Genomic DNA, 20,440 nt, shown 5'->3' on the forward strand with positions numbered 1-20,440 from the left:
GGAATTATCTCAGTTTCTTGACATTAAATACCGACCGTTCGCGATCTAAGTTTTAAACCTAGATGTTAAACGTTGCTTTTGTCCTAGATCGTTGTTATCGTGGTGGAGAAACCAGGCCCCGACCATATACGTACAATGTTACGTATATCGCGTGGAGAACGTTCGTTGTATTTAGCATGCACACGGTTAATGGAAAAGCGAAAGAGAGACAAACTCGATAATGCCGTGCATTGCCATAATACATACCGTAATGCGGTCGGGGCAGACTCTCGGGATCTCCTAATTAATACCACATTAATAGGTAAATCGAAGATGCCTTGCGATTGGCACAGTTGCGTAGCCGCGACGCTTCCTTTCCCCGTAGGGTACGATCGTTGAACTAATTACGACGACGACGACGACGACGACTACGAACACGATGCATGCAAATTTTATCATTATCGATTCGCAACGGTTTTCTTGCCAATCTTTTTGTACGGTCGGTCAGCTTCTTTTAACGCACTGCCGGAAGACTGTGGAGAAAAAAAAAGGGTCGTTAATCAAGCAATTCTTATTCCCTAATTATCGATAATGAGCTAACGTGATTAATCGTTGGTTGATTACTAGCGGAGAAGAGCGAACCGAAGCTCTCTCGACTAATACAAATTGCTGATTAATTCAACGTCGATAAAGCCACGCAGAAGTGGTACGTTTACCACGGTCTCGAAACTGCGCAGCGTGGTGGCTCGCACGTACGTTACACGAATTCGCCAAAGTCACTCAACGGCTGATATAATTATTTCAGGAGGACCTCGTGGCACGGCTGACAAGGGAGAAGGCAGAGCAGCTACGGACATTGTCCTCGCAGCTGCTGCTCTTCGAATCGAGGCTTTGTCGAAAACAGAAGGAGATCGAGGCTAGTCTGGCGCAACGAGAGTCCATTATTCTCAGACAGCAGAGGGTGATTCGTCAATTGCAAAGCAGATTGGCGGAAAGAAGTACCGGGACGAGAGATTCGCCACCTTGCGACGCTCTGGATAGATTGGACAGCCTCGGAGACAGCGACAGCGCCGTTGTTCTCGAGGAGGCGGCGGACGACCTAGCGCCACCGAGGTACGCGTACGCTTCGTTTAACCGAAACGCACGAATTTTCCCTCCGCCCCTTTAAAGCTATCGTTACGCAGCTAAGGTAAAGATAGACAGAGTCCTTTGCTTCTACGCGACGATTAAATTTACTTAAATTTACTTCGTACGGTTTGATAGACGCGAAATATCCGCGTACGTTGGGAACGGTACGTTTGAAAGCTTTTCGAGTAAATAGAAATTATCCTTGACAGGTTTCGCTCGAACATCACCGACGTGACGGTGATCCGATCGGTTTCGGACGCGGTCGAACCGTCGAGCAAGTACTCGTCGATGCGACGATGCAACGGTTTCCTCAGGAGACCGGAGATCTTGGAGACCGTTTACTCGGTGGAGGAGGACGGAGACAGCGAGAACAATCAGGACCCGTCCGAATCGACGGAAAACTCGGAATGCGAGGAGAGACGGGCAAAGAACTTGGGAAACGGAAAGGGCAGACTTCAGGATTTGTACGGTAGCTTCGAGAGACTCGCTCAAGAGGCAGACTCCCCGCCCAACGAGAGACCAAGGGACGAAAGTCAGCAGGCGCAGGTAAGAAAATCTTTTTATCCCGATATCCACTTAGTCGCAACCGTCTTTCGTTTCTTTCCTCTTTAGACCTTTCAGTTAGTCTATTTGCATACACGCTATATGCTATATGCGCCACACATCGAACTTGTTTCGTCGATTCGCGTTCGAGCAACGTGTCTCGGAACACACGTATACGAGAATTTTCCTCCCCTTTCCGACTTTTCATTCTCTTCGACTCGTTTATCTGTCCTATCTTCTTACATCTTTTACTATATTTGCGGTATTTTCGGTATTTTCGGAATCCTTTGAAATCAAACGTCCGTGCAACCGCGATCGTACTCTCGCAAGCCAGTCGCAATTCTGAATCTCGTGTTTTTCCAGGTCACGTACAACAGGGTAATGAGTAATCACCGATCAGTGACGAAGCCAAAAGACGTCAAGTACAAGAGGATAAACAAAGCGAAGTCGAAAAGCCTGGAAGAACTAAGGGGACGACTGAGAAATTGGGTGGAGAAAGGGAACAAAATCGCTATATCGTTGGATCAATCTTACGCCTGAATCTCTACTTTCTGAAAGTATATTATACAAATTGTTGGAAACGGCGATCGAGATCGATCGATCGTTGGTCGTCGTGCACGCGGCAATCTCGAGCGGCAACGATACGGTGGACGTCGACGCGATCGATCGCCGTTGTATATTTAATTAAAATTCTCATCGCTCCATGTGATATTTACCGTAGTGTCTCGAGAATTAATTAGAAACTTTACGCACCGCGGAATACGTTGCGCGTGGACAATTTTAACATTTGTGATATATATAATGATTTTATGATAATGCAACCACGTTATCTAGTGATAATTATCGTCGTCGCGATCGTGGAACGGTAAGAGGAGTAACGCTAATGGAGGAGAACGAGACAAGATAATCGAGAATATTTGCTATTCGCGTAAACGTAACTTGTACTATGGCAAACTCGCGTTGCCAAATTCTCTGGCGTACGATCTGCATCGTAAATCGAAATTACCTTTCTCACCGCGAACGAAACTAAACGTGCACCCAATATAACCGAGTCGTAGCTTCCTTCCTTCCTTCCTTCCTTCCTTCCTTCCTTCCTTCCTTCCTTCCTTCCTTTCCACGCGTTCGCCGGATCGTCGATTACGATCACCGTGCTATATCGATCAATTGACGCAACGTTTAATCCGTACGAGATATCGCACCTTCTTCAAAAAGAGAAGAGCGATCGTATTTTCCAACGGACCTGAGCTCGATTTTTTATCTATAAAAATTGCTTAAACGCCGGTCACACGCTATATATGGCTCTGTCGCGTCATACTCCCATATCTGCCTTATCTCATACATCTTTGCCTATACGCAAAAAGAACAAACGGGATAAAAGCTTTCAACGTATCATACGCGAAACTTGTACGATATTCTCGAGCATCTTACGAGATACGATATCTTCTTTCTTATGTCGTTCAACGAACATCCTACATTTTATTCAGTATCGACAAACGTGCCACTCTATCTACTTTTCTATTAAGATTTCGTAGGGCGAACTTGCTCATCGATTCTATCGTCAGGCTGATCGAAACGATCGACGCTGTGTACCGTAGCGAAAAGAGACGCGATTCGAGTTAACGCGCTTACCGCAATCGTAAATAACGAAAATTATTATCGAGAGGTAATACTATATGAAATATGTGTATACTGAACGATAAATGCTTGAAAAAAATCGCGGTACTTAAAGTATCGATGGAAATATTTTAACTCGACCACTATAATATTCTGTTACTGCGATTGTTTCGATCAGTCTGGCTAGTGAATTTCTTTAGATAATCTTCAAGATTATCTGATTTAATCGACGGAAGATAATCAATATCTATATATGTATATGTGATGCATTTACCGAATCTAATGCAGCACGAGTTATTTTTCGAGATTTACGAATGTCTTTTCGATGCGATTAAAAAATGTTCGTAAGACACGAGTTACACCGTAGCATAATATTTTTCGATCGTTCTTTACGCCGTACCAACGACACGAACTCGACACTTTATTTATTTATCGACCATGTATGTGCGGCCGTCGTCTAACCTTTCTGTCTCATTCGAATGAGAAAACTATTCTTGCGGGTACCTGTGTAATGTTAAAAAATACATAGAAACGTTTTCTATTTCGCGTTCCGTTCGAGGCGAATTTATATTTAACCGGCGCGTTCTCGAACGGGATAAGGGTACAAGAAAACTATCGACAATCCCCAATTTTGAAAAAAAAAAAAAAAAAAAAAAAAAGCAAAACATATTCTATTAGAGAGGAATCTACAGACAATTCTTTTGTAAATAAGATGAGATGAAATATATATATATATATATTATGATATGTAATAGCTTAAGATTAAGACTCTTGGAAATTCTGCAAAAAGATTATCATGTAGATAGCCGCGTTAACAAGAACGATAAATTTTAACGATAGAGAATCAAGTTTTATGTTCCTGTAGGCTGCATAACAGCCATCGACAGATCTCGTGCATAATATATTTGCGCGCTTATAAATACATATACTTATAAATAAATCGCATATAAATATATAAATATATATAAACGAAATACTATATGAAACTGTAATTGAGTCTACTTTGCTAATGACGAAATGGGAATGAGAAAAGAAAAAAGTCGGAATAACCTGAGCAAACTGACTCTGACGAATCTGTGGTATCGTATTTACAGATGTTCCAATATACGCGTGAACAAAACAGATGCTACAAAACTGATACAGATATCGCAAATGGTTTATAAAGAAAGTCGACTGTCATTCTAATTTATGTAAACGATGTATCGTGTATACCATCGCTTTCTTAGAAAATTAGTAAACTGCTACCGATATTAATAATTACCGCATTATTATTTTAATTATTATATTAAATCGCAAATAAATTATAATACAAAAACTTGTTGCGCGTGTCATTGTAACCTTTCGATTTCAAGCGTGATGGGGGACCATGGAATTAAACGATATAGCTTTTGAAATATGATCTTCTTTCAATTACAACGTCGCAGATGTTCGTTTAGCTCTATCGATTTCTTTAGAATCGTTATCTATCTTTCACGGATCCAAGGCTTTCGTACATCCTACCTATACAAAAATCTAATGATTTCTTTGGAATTGCTAAAGTTGTGGATTGGGTTTTTCTTGATTTTCTTGATACCAATGAAGTAATATTTTCTGAAATATTGTAAAAGCATAATATTTCCTCTACGATTATACGATCTATACTGTTCTATATTTTAGTTGTAATTTCGTAAAGAATTAAACCCACAAATTTCATGGAACACTTTTGTCTTAATTTAAACCGGTGTGTGTCATTGACTAAATACAGGATAGACTCGAGTCTGCTATCTATTACTATATCGTGTTAAATCGATAATGTCGCATGTAATACGAAAATGGCAAGGGAGTCGAGTGACCTCCAAAACGTGAGACACGAAAAAGCATTGCACGTTACATCTATTTTGTATCTCGTCTGTGGCGCTATTTTAGTATTGGCGCGTTTTGAATCGTTCTACCAATCAGATTCAATTCGGTGACCACCTTCAAAACAAAATAATATGGCTGGTGTTACGCATAACGGAAAGTTAACCGTGATGCGTTAATAAAATTTAATAGCGATCAAAATCATTTGATCTTTCTTAGTGACATGATTATCGTGCTCTTCCATGTGATTTATTTCTTTGGCAAGTTTGTATATCAGAATTATCGAAACAAAAGACAAAAAGCAATGGATAATGAAACGGTTAACACGGAGCCAAAACTCAAGTTATCTGAAAGTGATCGTAGAATGAGAGATCCTGAGGCATCTCCTGTTGAAGAAACTATCAAATTTTTCCCGCCGGCGTTCATCCAGAGATACACTGCTGTCGCCGATGTACTTGGTTGTGAGAAATATCGAGGAAAATTACGCAAGGTATTCCGCTTTCGTATCTTCGCAATAACTTTACACGTGGATTTTTCTTTATTGCTAGAAATATACTTATAAATCTTTCGCGCAATTTTATATATGATATAATACCATTTATTTCGTATTACATGTTTGATATTTGCAAACATGGATTTGACAAATTTTCGACAGATAATAAAATGACTAATCTCCTTCTTTGTTTAGATCGTTGACTTTGGATGTTCGGAACTTGGTTTTTTAACACACCTAAAAAATACAAGTGGCATACAAGAAATATTATGCGTGGATATTAACAGACCGATTTTAGAAGCTTATAAAAATAAAGGTGCTCCCTTAGTATCTGAATATTTACATAAAAGAACTACACCTTTTGTGATCGAGATATGCGAAGGTTGTGTTACTCAAAATGACAAGAGGCTAGAAAACACAGATGCTGTGATCTGCATAGAATTGTAGGTTGCTATGTATCGCGATCGATCGTTTTCAATTTTAACCCCAAGCGATAAAAAACTCGTATAATATTATTTCATAGGATATAACGCATATTTTAACGCATATTTTAACGCTTTAGGATCGAGCATTTGTATCCAGATACTTTAATAAATCTTCCTTACAATATTTTTGGGTATATCAAACCGATATTGGTAGTGATAACAACTCCGAATGCAGACTTTAATACGTTATTCCCAAACTTTTCTGGATTTAGAGATCCTGATCATAAATTTGAATGGACCAGGCAACAATTTCAAGATTGGTAATGATTTTGATTTTTTGTTTAATGATGAATTTTAAATTTACTTTTACTTACATACAGGCTGGTCTATGAATCAGTCGCCAAACTTTTCGAACCTTATCCGATGATCTGATGAGAAAATGTTTTGAATAAAAATCGATCAATTTTCAACCGGCTATAACATACGGTATATAAAATTTCCAAAAATGTTTTTTTCGACCAAAAGTCAAGGTTACGTTGTTTATGCTTTTGTAATGTGCATATAATGAACATTTTTCTCCTTGAAACGTCCGATTTAATCGAACTAAATTATTTTTAACGGTAGCGCTCTTCTCGATTAACCATCCTTTCAATATTTAGTGTCATTTCAAGGTCGTAGTATAGAAAGTCGTTACAAACTCGTATTAATGTCAACTACGACAATATAAAATCAAAAATACGTGGCATTCGTTTAAAGAAGTCAAGGTGATCTTGACTTCTTTTTCGAAAGAACGATTCTTTCGGAAATTTTTTCTATTGAAATTTGTAGCCGATTAAGAGGTGATTAATTTTTATTGAAGATATTTCTTTATTAATTTATCCAAAGTGTCTGAAGTATCGTGGCGATTGATTCATCGGCCCGTGTATCAGCCCGTACATAACAAATAATTGTACATGTCATAAATATAATTTCTGTCAACAGGGCTGAAAATATTACTTTAAGATACCCCAGTTATATAGTAACGTTTCATGGGATTTGTAAAGGCCCAGAAGGCACGGAACATTTAGGATGTTGTACTCAAATGGCTGTTTTTCATCGCATCTGTGAGAAGGAAGAAACGTATAGCCCTGGCGTTGACAATTTATTTAAAGTTGTAGCTAGATACGAATACCCGTTTCAAATAGATAATCGCTCAGATGAAGAAAAGATCGTTGACGAAGCATCGTACTACATTAGACATTTATCGTATCAAGACGATATGGAAGAAGAAGTTCCATTAAAACTAATATTAAAAATGTTACGTTCATTTCCAATTACTATGGATGAATTGGAAACAATTTTAGGGGACGCTGGCTGGACAATTGAAGAACGTGAAGATGGCCCTGTTGTCTTAGTGCCACCACCTTCTACGTATTCTGATACTACAGTAGATGGACCTCTTTGGAGTAATGACATGTATGCTTCGGAGGAAGATGACTGGAATATAAATCCTGAATTACCTATAAATTACAGCACGCGAGATAGGGGCCATGAAAATTGGAACGTAGAATCAAGTATCGTTATACCTGTTATGTCACCAAGTAATTCTACGCTTGAAGACAATAATTATCTTTATGACGAAAAGGACGTTTTATTCAGTAGTGAATTTGAAACGACAAGAAGTGCCGAAATTTCTGATAAATACAGTGAAATTAACAACGAAGGAAATATAGATTCGATACTTGGCACAGATAATTTCAATAAATCATTTGACAATAATGATCCATTGTACTTAAATGAATCAACAGAATTATCTGATTCTTCCGTAACAAGAAATCTTAAAAGTTTGTATATAACATCGGACGCACAAGATGATGCTGTATCAGATACTGCACAAAAACTTAATTGTACGTTAGATCTAGTTTACATGTCCCTTTCACGGGCCTCTACTTCGCCTGAGCCATATCTTTTACACGCTGTTAAGATGGACCAACAATTAACAAACGATAGTATATGTAATCAAAGCATGAGTGATCACTGGATGTTAAACAATTCGCTCCAACAGGAAAATATATCAATTAACACCATCGGAGATGTAAATGATGAAGGAAGCAAGAAATCATCATTAAAATATGATCTTGATGGACATGATCACTTAAACGATATTTATTCAAATACATTATATGAAGAAGATGAAGATTCTGACATTGATACTAACACAGCAGCAAGTACAAACCCTATCGATCAAAATCAAATGCAAAGTATCCAACAGAGTAGTAATGTCTCTGAGCATAATTGTTATCTAAAAGATCAATTGCAATTAGACAATAGTATAGCTTCTGTTAACAATATTGTAACAGACAATCAACCACAGTTTACAAGTTCACCAAAAATGGAAACTAGAGCAGGTAACGTGGGTAAAAAACGAAGATCTCTTGATTACAAGGAAGGGGAGAATAATACTAATTCGTTAAATATATCACTGAAATCTCAGTTCACAAGCCCTGGTAGTAATAATTTATTAGAGAGTAGAAATGAGGTACTTTTACAAAGCAATATCGATACAAATATAGCTGCTATGTCAGGCATTAAACCAAATACAATAGGAGAAAGGCATAGTAAACAAGATACTTCCGTGTATCAGAATGATATGAAAGTAAAAAGTGGGAATGAGTTAATAAAGAACTTTGATCAAGATACACTTAATAGTAGCGATACAGCAACGATATGTCCTACATTAGATGGTGATAAACAAACAATAGACGAGTTGCCTGAAACGAATTCTTTAAGTAGTAACAATGGCACGAAAAATAATGAAATACTACGAAGGGAAATTACAGATCTTTGTGCTACAGAAAAGTTAGTAAAGGAAGAAAAGGAGCTTCCTGCAATAAATACCAATAACATACAATTAGTAAATTGTGATACAAAAATTCAATTGACGAAAAGTACAATTGATGAAAAGACTGATCTAAAATCTGAATTACATAATAATCATGATTTAAGGAGCGTTGTTACCGAAATGTTCTGTAATGATGCTAAAGATGCAAGAGATATTGAATCCACGTCAGTATTAAAAAATGAGAAACAAGATGAATGTAACGTAGAGAATCGCGAATTGAAACCTTCTCCCGAAACTGTGGAAACACCTCCAAATAGTTGGTCTTCGGAAGTAATAGATTCCGGATATCCAAACACCGCTTCCGCTCAGGATATGATACCGGAATACGCTCTATCAAATATAGCGCAAGGTCATATATCCGATTCTGAATCTTCAAGTATAGTAGAAGCTGTAAGACCCGAAATTCTCGATGCGATCGAAGTTGAAAACGGTGATCTTGCAAATAATAACAGAGATGGTGAAGGTAATAATATGATTGCTGCAGAATTAAACGAGTTGGAAGACTTACAACCCTTAATTGAAGTATTGGAAAATGATATTGAAAACGAGAATGATATTTATGGTGTAGAGAATGATTTCCCTCTATGGTTGCTAGGAATACTTAATATGGACAATCCAATTGATGTGGACGTAGACATGCAGAATCACGGGGAATTGATGTTTCCAAACAGAGCAGCAGGTAATTTTATCGGTATATACAAATTGTCAATAAAGATAATGATTGATTTTTGTATAAACAGGTGGCAACCCAAGATACATAAATATGGAACGCGATGAAGGTTTCGATAATAGTTCTGAAGGGAATAGCGATCTAGAAAATAATGAAATGTAAATGATGTCATTGAAAATGCGCTAATGAATAACGTCGAAAACGATAATGAAAATGCTTCTAACCGAAATAGTGAAAATGAACAATGGGTTATAGTTACAGGTAATACGCGATATTGCTGAAATAATAATATAGATGATTTCACATATTATCCTACAATATGTTTGCAAAGTCTGAAGATAAAAATTTGAAGGTAATTATTTTTGAACGGTACATACATGTGCATATTCTGATCGTTCACTTATTTTTCTCTTTTTTTCTTTTAAATGTAAATATATCTTAAAATATTGTAAAATCCATAGAAATCTTTCAAGGAGCTTGTTACGAAAGTTTCTTTTTCTTCCTTTTATATATATGTATGATATAAGAGATGAATTTTTTTTATTTTTTTTATTTTTTTATCACGTAGAAATATTCGTTATACACCTGCTTTTCCACTCGATCTATCAAGAAATCAATGTCTTGTAAGTAAGCGTAACACAGTATTTCAGTATCAATACATATGTATGCGATTGTATACTATTAATAACATTTGCTTGTTACTACTTGAAACATTAAGACGTCGAATTTAAAAAAGATATATATTTTCTTACGATTTTCAAGACTTCTCGTCATATCGTTTTTAAGTACGTAAATAAGATTTGTGATGCGCTATTTTATCTAGATATGCTTTATGAAAATTTATCAATATGTTACATTTCTGTCTACTCGCATTTATTTAATAAAATACCTCGTTAATTTATAATGATGTTTCTTGATAATATACACGTTGAAATCTATCTAAGACTGAAATGGCATTTCCATTTTAAACAAATAAAACATATCACATATCCTCTAATAACTTTTCTCAATACGTTATTATATTATTTAAGAACCAGTACTACTGGTTGATATTAATGGCATAAGACACTTAAGAAATAGACAGATGATATCTTTCTTTATTTAAGTAAAAGTGGAATGACATTACAAGGTGTACAGTGATACATGTGTAGTAACCTAAAATCTTTACATGACTTGTTAGTAATTTATCTTTATATATATTGTTTTTTAGTATTTACAGAAAATACATCTTTTGTTTCATACATCAGATGTAGGATTATTATTAGCTATTGTACGAATTTCTAAAGTGATCATAATCTTCGCTTCGATCATGTATATGATACTTGGTAAATGTTACGTTAACAATAATGCAGTTAAATTATCGTCAACTGGGGAAAAAAGCAAAACAAAAACAATCATTACGAATCTCTTCTATAAACTGTACGATGCAAGATAACGGCGCGATATTTAATTTAGTTCTTGGTAAATTGTAAATTGATAACTCACAGTACAAGGAGTAAAAAATAAATTAATCAGTAATTCCATCAAATGAATGGCACTAATTAATACACACACATACACACATTCACACAAAGCTAGATTTACAATCTAAAATATCCTTTCAAACATTCTTGAATATTTACTCGGTCTTATTGTTCACGTAACAGAAATGTTTATTACACATTTGGTTAAATTCTAACTTCAAGTAGTGCCTTGACATAATTTATGGCCTTAGATCTAATTTATGTAGATTCTGTCAAAGCAAGATACAAATGATAATTAATATACGTTTAAGCATCACACGCCCGTACATGTCGTTTACTGATTGCGAATTAATCAAATTTTCAAAAAAAGAAAAAAAAAAAGGAAAAAAAAGAAAAAAAAGAGAAAAAAAGGAGATAAAGTAAACGGAAAAAATATTTTGCATTGTAAAAGACTATATCTAGTCTTATATTAAGTTACTTTGTTCAGCTGCCAATGTACCTGCAAAATGTTGCAGTATTATTTTATGCGATTATTAATAGCATCAGCAGACAATAAATTGCATATAAAAATTAAACAATGTAACATATTTCTCTTTCATGTAATTTACTTTACTCGTTACGATTTAGAATTAGTTGTAAGACGCATACATCGATAAGTGTCATACATATTCTTTAATCAATAGCCCTAGACATACCGATTAAAATAAAAGATTGATAAAAAAAAAACGCACGTGTATTTATGATTTTGGAATGTCATTATAATAAATCCGTACAGAAAGTAAATGAAAATTGCAGAAATATTATCTGCTTTACATGATCCAATTTACTAAATGTGGAATCTCTGATTTCTGCAGTCTGTTACGTCTGTTAGTTGCCTGAGAGAGAGAAAGAGAGAGAGAGAGAGAGAGCTATTTATATACAGTAAAGTCTATAGTATTTCTATTTTCCACGTCTTAGACTAGTTTCATACAAAACGTAGTGAACTTATCGCTAACATCTATTGTAATCATTTTTTTGCATCTCCATATGTGCCCTATCACTTAATCAATTGCTTAATATAGGACTTCCAATTTCGTGTGAAGTTCCTTATTAATACATAAAGACCGGATTTCAAATAAAATTAATAATTCACAAACCAAGTTTAGGTAAAAATCAATATACTGAAACGATTAACAAATGTAAACAAATAATATCAAGATTAATATCAGAGTTGCAGGATAAAGCTGACATCGCTAAAAGCACGCGATTAATAGTGCACGCGAGGAACCTGACGTAAAATATACCGAATGTATATTATAAACAGGTCAAGTAGAATACTACATGTAATCATGGACGTACATTGTGTATTCGAATTTATATTTCAAATAGGTCTTTTCTCGTAATATACGAATTCTTCCAACACTTCGCCTGGTTAAAGTAACTTCCTTTGAATAGATGTGTATAATATATTATAATTAAGTTTATTTTTCTACTTCAAAATAGCGTTCCTCGTTATATTTATGCACTTTAACTCGAATACTTACTGAATCACACAACTTCTTTAAGATTATCACGAGTCTCGCGATTACGGGAATGTATTAAATGATGCATATCACCTCCGGGTGCGCTATCTCGTCTAAGATCTTTCATTAATGACGGAGCTATTACTTCTCTTTTATTCGCCGCTTCTTTTATACTCGACAGTGTCTTACTAAGCCACGGCCAGCTGTTTCTCGCTGCTTGAAGTTCAGAAGCGGTCGCGTGCAATTGATGTGTTAAATCCTATAAAGGAAATTATTCTTACAAATGTAATTCTAGATAATATCGAGAATTAGTAAATAACATGCTTATTTACCTGGTTTCTACATTCAGCTTCGACATGGGCTAGCTTTGTTTGGGCTAACTCCAATTCTAATTCTCGTACTCTCTCCTGCACTCTGTGCAACATAGGATCTATTCGGTTTTCTAAAGGGTGTGCAATGTCTGCTAATATATTGGACGAATCCATTATACAACTTTTACACTTTTCACATTTCGAAACCTTCGTCTAAAGGGTAAGATTATTTATAAATTGTCATACAAGAATTCCATGAGAATCAAATGTTTTTTACTTACTCGCAATTCACTAAGTGTTGTCTTTGCAGCATTATAGTCATCTTCCAAACGTTGACAAATCTAAAATAAATATTTCATCTATGATACAGTACAATAAATTCAATAGTTTCATATGATAAACCTGATCATTTACATATACGTACCTGTTTGTATTCAGCAATAATAATATTGCTTCGTCTACTTTCCGCATCAGCTCTTGCTACTTCTCGTTGTAGCATTTCCTTGACTTGAACCAATTCGGCTTCTAATCTCTGTTTTTCCTCCTCATTTCTCGCTACTGTGCCCCGTAGCTGTTCTACCTCATTGCTATATTCATCCGCATTCTCCTGCGCTTCTACGCCATAAGAAAAAGTTACACGTTAGCGTTTGAAACAATTCTATATACGTACATTTGTATGTTTCTGATATTTTATATAATAAATATTTATATTAAATCTATAGTTCTATAGTAGGATAAAAATATTACAGTATTTTTAATCGTGATTATGCAAGAAGCTTACAAATATAATCTTACTCTCTATCAATGTCTTTATAGTATGGCTCATGATTTCGACAGTGAAACATTGGAAACGAATGACTTTAACGTAATTGGTCGACATGCGATATCTTGAAAATGTAGATACCACCACATATATTCTCTATGCAGAACATACCATGGCCAATTTTAAACTGCTGGCACAGCTGTTAAACTTATTAAATATGTTTGTTGCCTGCTATAGCTCATAAATATACAGATAATTCCTCTGATAAAATTTAACGCGTTCAAGATATAAAAAATCGCGAACAAATATAAATTTAAAGCGTTTTATATAGTTTTAGGATGCCCTGTATATAATTGTTACTACTGAACCTAAACAAGATGATTTGTGCGCGATAGCACATTTATCATTTCCGATAATGAATTTCAATATTTATCAAGCCTTGTAAGCCTTAACAACTTTGTATACAAATTCTTGCTAAAATTTCATTAGTATTACATTAGAGATGCACTAATTTGCTAACAATTTAATAATAATTTACCTAAAGTATAATTTATTTGATTCTGTAAGGAGCAATTGGTAAAATAAAAGCTATAAGCTTTCATACGACAAATATAAAACATTGCATAAAACAATTGCGATTAAAACAAACAATGAAACTTCTTCATAAAGTGTAAGGAACAGGGTATACACAGGTAAATTGACAAAATTAAAAACGCTATTCTAAATGGACGATTTATTTCTAACAAGAAAAAATAAATAATTTTTTTTTTTATAAAAATTGATATACAAGACAGTATACAAAGCAGTATGGCTGGATAAGCGCGAAAAAATATTATTATAAACAACACAAAATTATAAAAATTTACAAATATTACAACATAAATAATTTAATAAAAAAATGAGTATAATTTTTGGACGATGCTTTTTTATAACAGCTGATTTGCGCTTCGTTAGTTTGTACGAAAGAATATCAACTTTAAGCATAAGAGAATCAATCAAAACAGAAAATGTATCGATCTTGCAAAGAGTATATTGCTATAACGTAGTAGCTGTGATATTTCAGCCAGTCTATCGAATCTAAAAAAATTCTATACGAAATTTACAACTCTAATCGCTTATTACTATTTCCTCTTTGGGAAAAAAAAATGGAAGGGACCTCTTTGGAATCGACATAAAATTGTCTCGCGGGAAATATACATGGCAATAAGAAAAGAATAAGAAAAGTATTTCATGATTTGTCAACTGGTTGAAATCTCATGTTTGTGCATAACTGTTACTGAACTAATATTTTATCAACATATGTACACAGCTTGTGGTTAGCTTGTTACGAAGATTGACAATACATTCGAAAAATTATACAAGATTAAATGGAATACCAAACAGAAATAAAAGAATCTGTTTACGAGTATAAGAAATATTTCTTCAAAACAATAAATTTCATTAAATTTTTACCAAATATTTACTACATAATTCTTGATATTCCAAACTATATTAAGAATTTTATTCCACAAGTTCGTATTATGCAATAAAATGTTTTCCAACAACGTAGATCATATCGTAAATATCAAATATTTTTTACAACTGCACACTATTCACTGAAGTATCTTTACAAGACTATGTAGATGGACATAATTTACGCTTTGGTATATAAGCATGAAATTATGTCATGCAAATGTAAAATACACTTATTTCATAAAAAAAAAAACTAGATTGAGATTAGATTATAAGTTGCCAATTTTCTTCGAAATTAGAACTAGATAAAACAGAGGTATATTATTTTGATTTTCATTCATATTCTATGTATACTTTCATTGAAGTCAATGAAAAGAGTAGGTACCTAAATGTCGAAATACGTATTTACATTTCAATTCTAAAATATGGCAACAAAGACGAACGTGTAAAGCTTCAGCATAACAAAGTTAAATTTATGATCGCTCGACCATTTTTTTCATCTCTATACAGACTATACATGCATATAAAAGAGTATTGTAGTTTGTATTACTTTCAGATGTACTAAAAATTATACATGTATTTACGTGTTTCAAACATAAAATATGAAATTACCTTTCAGTGTCATAAATTCCGCTTCATACTTCTTTAATTTCTTTAAGGTAACTGAGCAGGCTAACTTCATGACATAGCGCGATATTTCTTCGTTTCGACAACGTTTAGGTAAATGCACCCGAAAGTATTTTAATATACTTTCAAAATCTAATTGAAGTAGTTCCTTTTTGCACAACTATAGAAACATACATTTCTATAAATGATATATTCTGTAAAACGTGTTGCGAGTTAAAGACGGTTACCTACCATTAATAATGCGAGAGCAACCTGGAATAATGTATCAAGTCCTTGTAAAAGGAATACGTCCAGAATATGGAAAACAAGATAAAGTGGAAATCTGGCTGTAAAAAGAGTTAAAAACCATTGTGCAGCGAACATATGTGTTTCTACACCACGATCGCAAAAATGTTTGTAAAGTTCTGGCAGCTGATCCTAAAAGTACAATAATAATTGTAAATAATAAATATTGTAATTGTCCGTAATTAATTAAAATATATTACGAACCTCTATTAATCTATTAAGCTGATAAAATCTCATATGAAGATTGTCAAATCTATCCTTGTACAAATCTCTTAGACCGTAGTCATACATTAACTTAACCAGAACACAAAAAGCCTGTTCTTCCGGCATCTATAAGAAATACCTAATGTTTCTCTTGTCATTACACACCCTAATAAACTACTATCACAAATACAGATACGCCTCTTGAAAATGTCAACCATTGGATGGCGATTACTTACGTGAAGGAGTAAACTAGCAACTAAAAAGCTAAGTCCTTGGCAATATCCAACTTCTTCATCATACACCGCATACGCTTTACTTATTCTGTATAAAGAATCTTGTCCCAAACCACCTGTTTCTTTGAAAAAGTCATGGGCAGGAAATGTTCTATTAATATCTCTTAAAATAACACTCTCGCAACTGCTCTCCTGTATATGTAAAACGATACGATTATTATCTACGTTTTCTGTCACTTACTATTTTCGTTTACCTTAGTAATTAAAGTCCTGTATCTATCCATCATTTCTTGTGAATTATCGCAATTACTTAAACGTTGCCATACTTCTCCACGTAAGGCTTCAGGAATACCTTGCTTCGTAAGTTTTATAAGAAGTTTTGGACGATGTTCATTAACTTGCCAACTGTCTAGTACTTCTGCCCAACTAGCTAGTTCGTCTGCAGAACAATCTTTTGATACTTCACCTGTGCCACTTAACATTGGTTCATCTCCATCTGTCAATGTAGAAAAACAATCGATATACTTTTTATCCTTCTCGTTAAATAAAATAGTTAAATATCTTATTTTAACCTGAGTCTATTTCCTCCTTGGGTGTAAGCGTGTCAATGCTAGTTAAAGAAGGAGATCGAATCAGTGATGCTAAATTAAGAGCGAGATTTAATCTGTTTCTATCCAGCTCTCCTGAAGTTTCTATACTTTGTACTTCGTAGTGAATTTCCGTACCATCTCCGGATATTATCTATATAATGATAAATACGCATGAAATTTGTGACATTAGAATGAATAAAGAACTAATATTTTGGACGCCTTACTTCTTTTGAGTTAAGGTAAAATTGTTGTACAAGATTTCGTTTATTAAAATACCAAAATCTTTCATTTTGTGGAAATACTTTAACTAACGTCTCTATTATAAACCTGACGGGTTCTCGGATACCACGTATTACTAAATCAACAGCAACTGTCATATAAATTTTTCCTTCTCTTGGGGTTTCAATATTGAGAGTTTCTAAAGCTGGATCTGCAGGATCCCAGTGACCACATATGTTGTAACATTGTTTATCTTGAATTAATGGACCAGCATTAACTTGCTACAAACAATATCATTTTTATTGTTATTATTGTAAGACCAGAAGCATTATTTTAATTAATTAATTATAAATATCTGGTTTTTAAATAATTAATGTTACCATTTCAAGCAGACGCATATCACTATGTTTAACATTGCGTCCAGGACTAACAAGGACTCCAAAGCACCTCTCGACTTCAAGAGTAATTCCTCCTTCTTTGCTAGAAACTTGCTGAATACTTAAACACACTTGTTTGGCTACGTTATTTCGAAGTTTAAAACAATTTCTATCCTTAGGAACTATACTGAAACCTCCCTTTCCATCTTCTTCTTTTATTTCCATTGTTACTTCAAAAATAAATACACGAGAATTAGTTTTTTCACTTCCAATGTTAAACCCATTGAAATCACTTCCTGTTAGAGAGCTAGTCATCGACCGTGGTATTCTGTGGAAGGCTTTGGAAAAGCAAGCAGAAACTTGTCCTACCTATGACGAATTACATGGTTAATGTATTTTGATTAAAACTTGATATTATCGTACAAAAAGACATTGAACATACTGCTTCTGGTATATCACACCGGAAAACATGACACTGATAAATGGCAGATTCCAATGTATCCCCATGTGACCATGTAAATGCAAAACATGCTGCGCATGGACCAACACTTTCACCACGCGCATAAAATAGGATTCGTTGTACTTCATAATGTGCAATTGGTTGTTGAGTAGCAGCATCATATAAACTATCATACAAACATAATGATACATGATGCACGATGAAAAAAACATTTTATTACTATTTCTAATAGTTGTACATACACAACAGAACCTTGAGAGCTACTTGGTACAGAAACAGATACTTTAATCCCCAAATTAAGGGATTGTTCTGCATTTAATATATTCATGTTGCGCTGTATTTCACATTCTGATTTAGGTGCATTTATTGTTGCCGATCCCAGGTAAGTTACCCCATTGAAAATAGTACATTCTTGTTGAACATTAGCCAGGGAATTTATTTCTAAATATAAAAAATGATATCTCATACTCTGCAGAATACCTTTTATGGTTGATAGAGAAATAATAATTTGTACCTTCATCGATATAATCTTCTGGTTTCATAATATCCTGTTTCTCAGATGCAACCATACAAGAACTTACATCATAAAATTTACTTTGTCCCACTTTTTTAGATTTTGGTTGATTTTGTTGCGCGCTGCTCACAATTTTATAATCATTGCTTTCCATTTTTGAATCTTCTGTCAATACCTATGGATTTTTATCAGTAACTCAGATAATTATTGATATACAGTTAAAAAGATAATGTACGTTAAGATATTGATATTTCTAAATAATATAAGTATGTTCAAACCTCACGAAGATTATTTTGAAGATCTTCAAAATTGCCGTTATTGGCAATTTTCAACATTGGTAATTCACTGATTAATGTTTGTTGATGTTTGCCATTACCTCTGTCATTTACAAATTCATATTCATCACTTGTTGCCACTGATTCCATTGATTTAACACTCATGCTATCCTCCATAACTATGTCTATAACATAGCATATAATATTACTGTGTTATAATAATGTAATGTATAACATATATGTGTATATATATATATACGATTAAATATTTTTTAATTTGATATTTTTGTGCAAAGACTACATGTAGATATGTGAATACATATATGTGTACACACACACGCGCGCGCGCACGCACGCAGCACGCACACACACACACACATCTTGGAATATACGTTTCAATATATAACAATAGATACATAAGGAAGAGGAAAAAATAAAGCACAGTAATATATGAGTTGAATTACTATTAACAACTACACACAACTGCATGATAAATTTAAAGATAAAACTAACTGCATGTATTCACTATACATAAAAGATGCACAATGTTCGCATTCTATTTAGAGAATGACATGAAATCAAAAAAAAAAATATGTTCCCCACAAATGATTGCACTCTACTCACTACATTTCTCGAATATAATTTAATTTTTATTTTTAATAAGCAGAGAGTACCATTTGAGTAATAAATTCGGGAAAGGGAATCCGGGACGGAAGAATTTCACTAGTGACAGAATTTCCCAACAATCGAGCGTCAACCTTATAATTTATCAATGCGATTCATTCGAATACGAAGAAAATAATTCAGTGGTTCGAGATTGATAAGCAAAACAAGCTTCGCGCGTACAAAGTTCGACACGGTCATCGTTAAAAGCACACTAACTCGAATTCATAATGTCGATTTGGTTTGTCAAGTATTTCGGATCATCTGAATTGCATTCTTAAGCGAACTTATTGTGCCTCGGTTCTCGGTGTCGTACGGTTTTAGTTGCCCGCTTCTATTTACACCCCCAGCAAAGAACAGGGATTACCCTCTTGGTGGATCCAAAATTTGAAGAGACACCGGTGCCTCTTCTTGCGTTGTTGTTGATTAAAACCACGGACACACCCCGTTTCCACGATCCACGCATCGATCTACCCACGTTCCAACGATTTTTCCAGGTTATCGGTGAACATTTACATGATTTCGATCACGTCAGAAATAATTCCGTTTGACAGAAAAGACAACCTTGGTGTCGGCCATTCGAGCACTAAGGTGCCGGAAGTCTGCTTTGTTACAACGAATAGCGAGCGAACCACCTCCAAGCGCGCAACAACTTTGAACTAACTTTAGTTACCGTCTCGCCTATACTTATTAAGATTCCTTTTTTTAATCACATCTGTAGTTTTTTCCATTATGCAACTATGGAAGAGGAAAATATATATACTGGTTTGTGCTGGAAAAATGTTCATATATTCAGAGATAATACCATTTAAATGGCAAATGAAGAGCTTTTTATCCGATATTGCTATCTTACCTACATTACACGTTAGAATAAGATAATAATAAGAATACGGCGATAGCGAACGTTTATTTCAAACATTATATAGTTCG

The 20,440-nt window shown here is 34.4% G+C and overlaps 3 protein-coding genes across 9 annotated transcripts in view; 2 read left to right on the forward strand and 1 right to left on the reverse strand.

Annotated features, from left to right (window-relative positions):
* LOC132905258 (uncharacterized) overlaps nt 1–4,579 on the forward strand; it is an 82,548-nt gene extending 77,969 nt beyond the window's left edge. For all 5 annotated transcript variants that reach the window (XM_060956401.1, XM_060956400.1, XM_060956402.1 and 2 more), the window contains exons 3-5: nt 785–1,092; nt 1,317–1,653; nt 2,014–4,579. In XM_060956401.1, coding sequence (XP_060812384.1) covers nt 785–1,092; nt 1,317–1,653; nt 2,014–2,190 — 822 coding nt within the window. In that variant the 3' untranslated portion in view covers nt 2,191–4,579. The remainder of the gene's footprint in view (nt 1–784; nt 1,093–1,316; nt 1,654–2,013) is intronic.
* A 608-nt stretch (nt 4,580–5,187) lies between these two features.
* On the forward strand, nt 5,188–10,476 carry LOC132905464 (uncharacterized). The gene is made up of 5 exons (XM_060956767.1): nt 5,188–5,593; nt 5,792–6,039; nt 6,159–6,341; nt 7,003–9,581; nt 9,643–10,476. The coding sequence occupies exons 1-5, from the start codon at nt 5,327–5,329 to the stop codon at nt 9,732–9,734; spliced, it is 3,369 nt and encodes a 1,122-aa protein (XP_060812750.1). The 5' UTR covers nt 5,188–5,326; the 3' UTR covers nt 9,735–10,476.
* A 173-nt stretch (nt 10,477–10,649) lies between these two features.
* LOC132905465 (rab GTPase-activating protein 1-like) lies at nt 10,650–20,131 on the reverse strand. 3 transcript variants are annotated; one of them, XM_060956769.1, is made up of 17 exons: nt 19,878–20,131; nt 18,851–19,032; nt 18,573–18,747; nt 18,301–18,499; nt 18,041–18,224; nt 17,602–17,967; nt 17,227–17,502; nt 16,985–17,153; nt 16,667–16,908; nt 16,416–16,604; nt 16,180–16,305; nt 15,922–16,107; nt 15,676–15,850; nt 13,273–13,463; nt 13,130–13,189; nt 12,870–13,061; nt 10,650–12,796 (listed from the first exon to the last, which is right to left on the reverse strand). In XM_060956769.1, the coding sequence occupies exons 2-17, from the start codon at nt 19,022–19,024 to the stop codon at nt 12,563–12,565; spliced, it is 3,138 nt and encodes a 1,045-aa protein (XP_060812752.1). In that variant the 5' UTR covers nt 19,025–19,032; nt 19,878–20,131; the 3' UTR covers nt 10,650–12,562. The 3 variants fall into 3 exon arrangements, with proteins under 3 accessions (XP_060812752.1, XP_060812751.1, XP_060812753.1); XM_060956768.1 differs by lacking the exon at nt 19,878–20,131 and adding an exon at nt 19,730–19,871; XM_060956770.1 differs by lacking the exon at nt 19,878–20,131 and adding an exon at nt 19,522–19,686.
* Between the last annotated feature and the right edge of the window lie 309 nt (nt 20,132–20,440).

Source organism: Bombus pascuorum, chromosome 3, assembly GCF_905332965.1.
Source record: "Bombus pascuorum chromosome 3, iyBomPasc1.1, whole genome shotgun sequence".
Lineage (NCBI taxonomy): Eukaryota > Metazoa > Arthropoda > Insecta > Hymenoptera > Apidae > Bombus > Bombus pascuorum.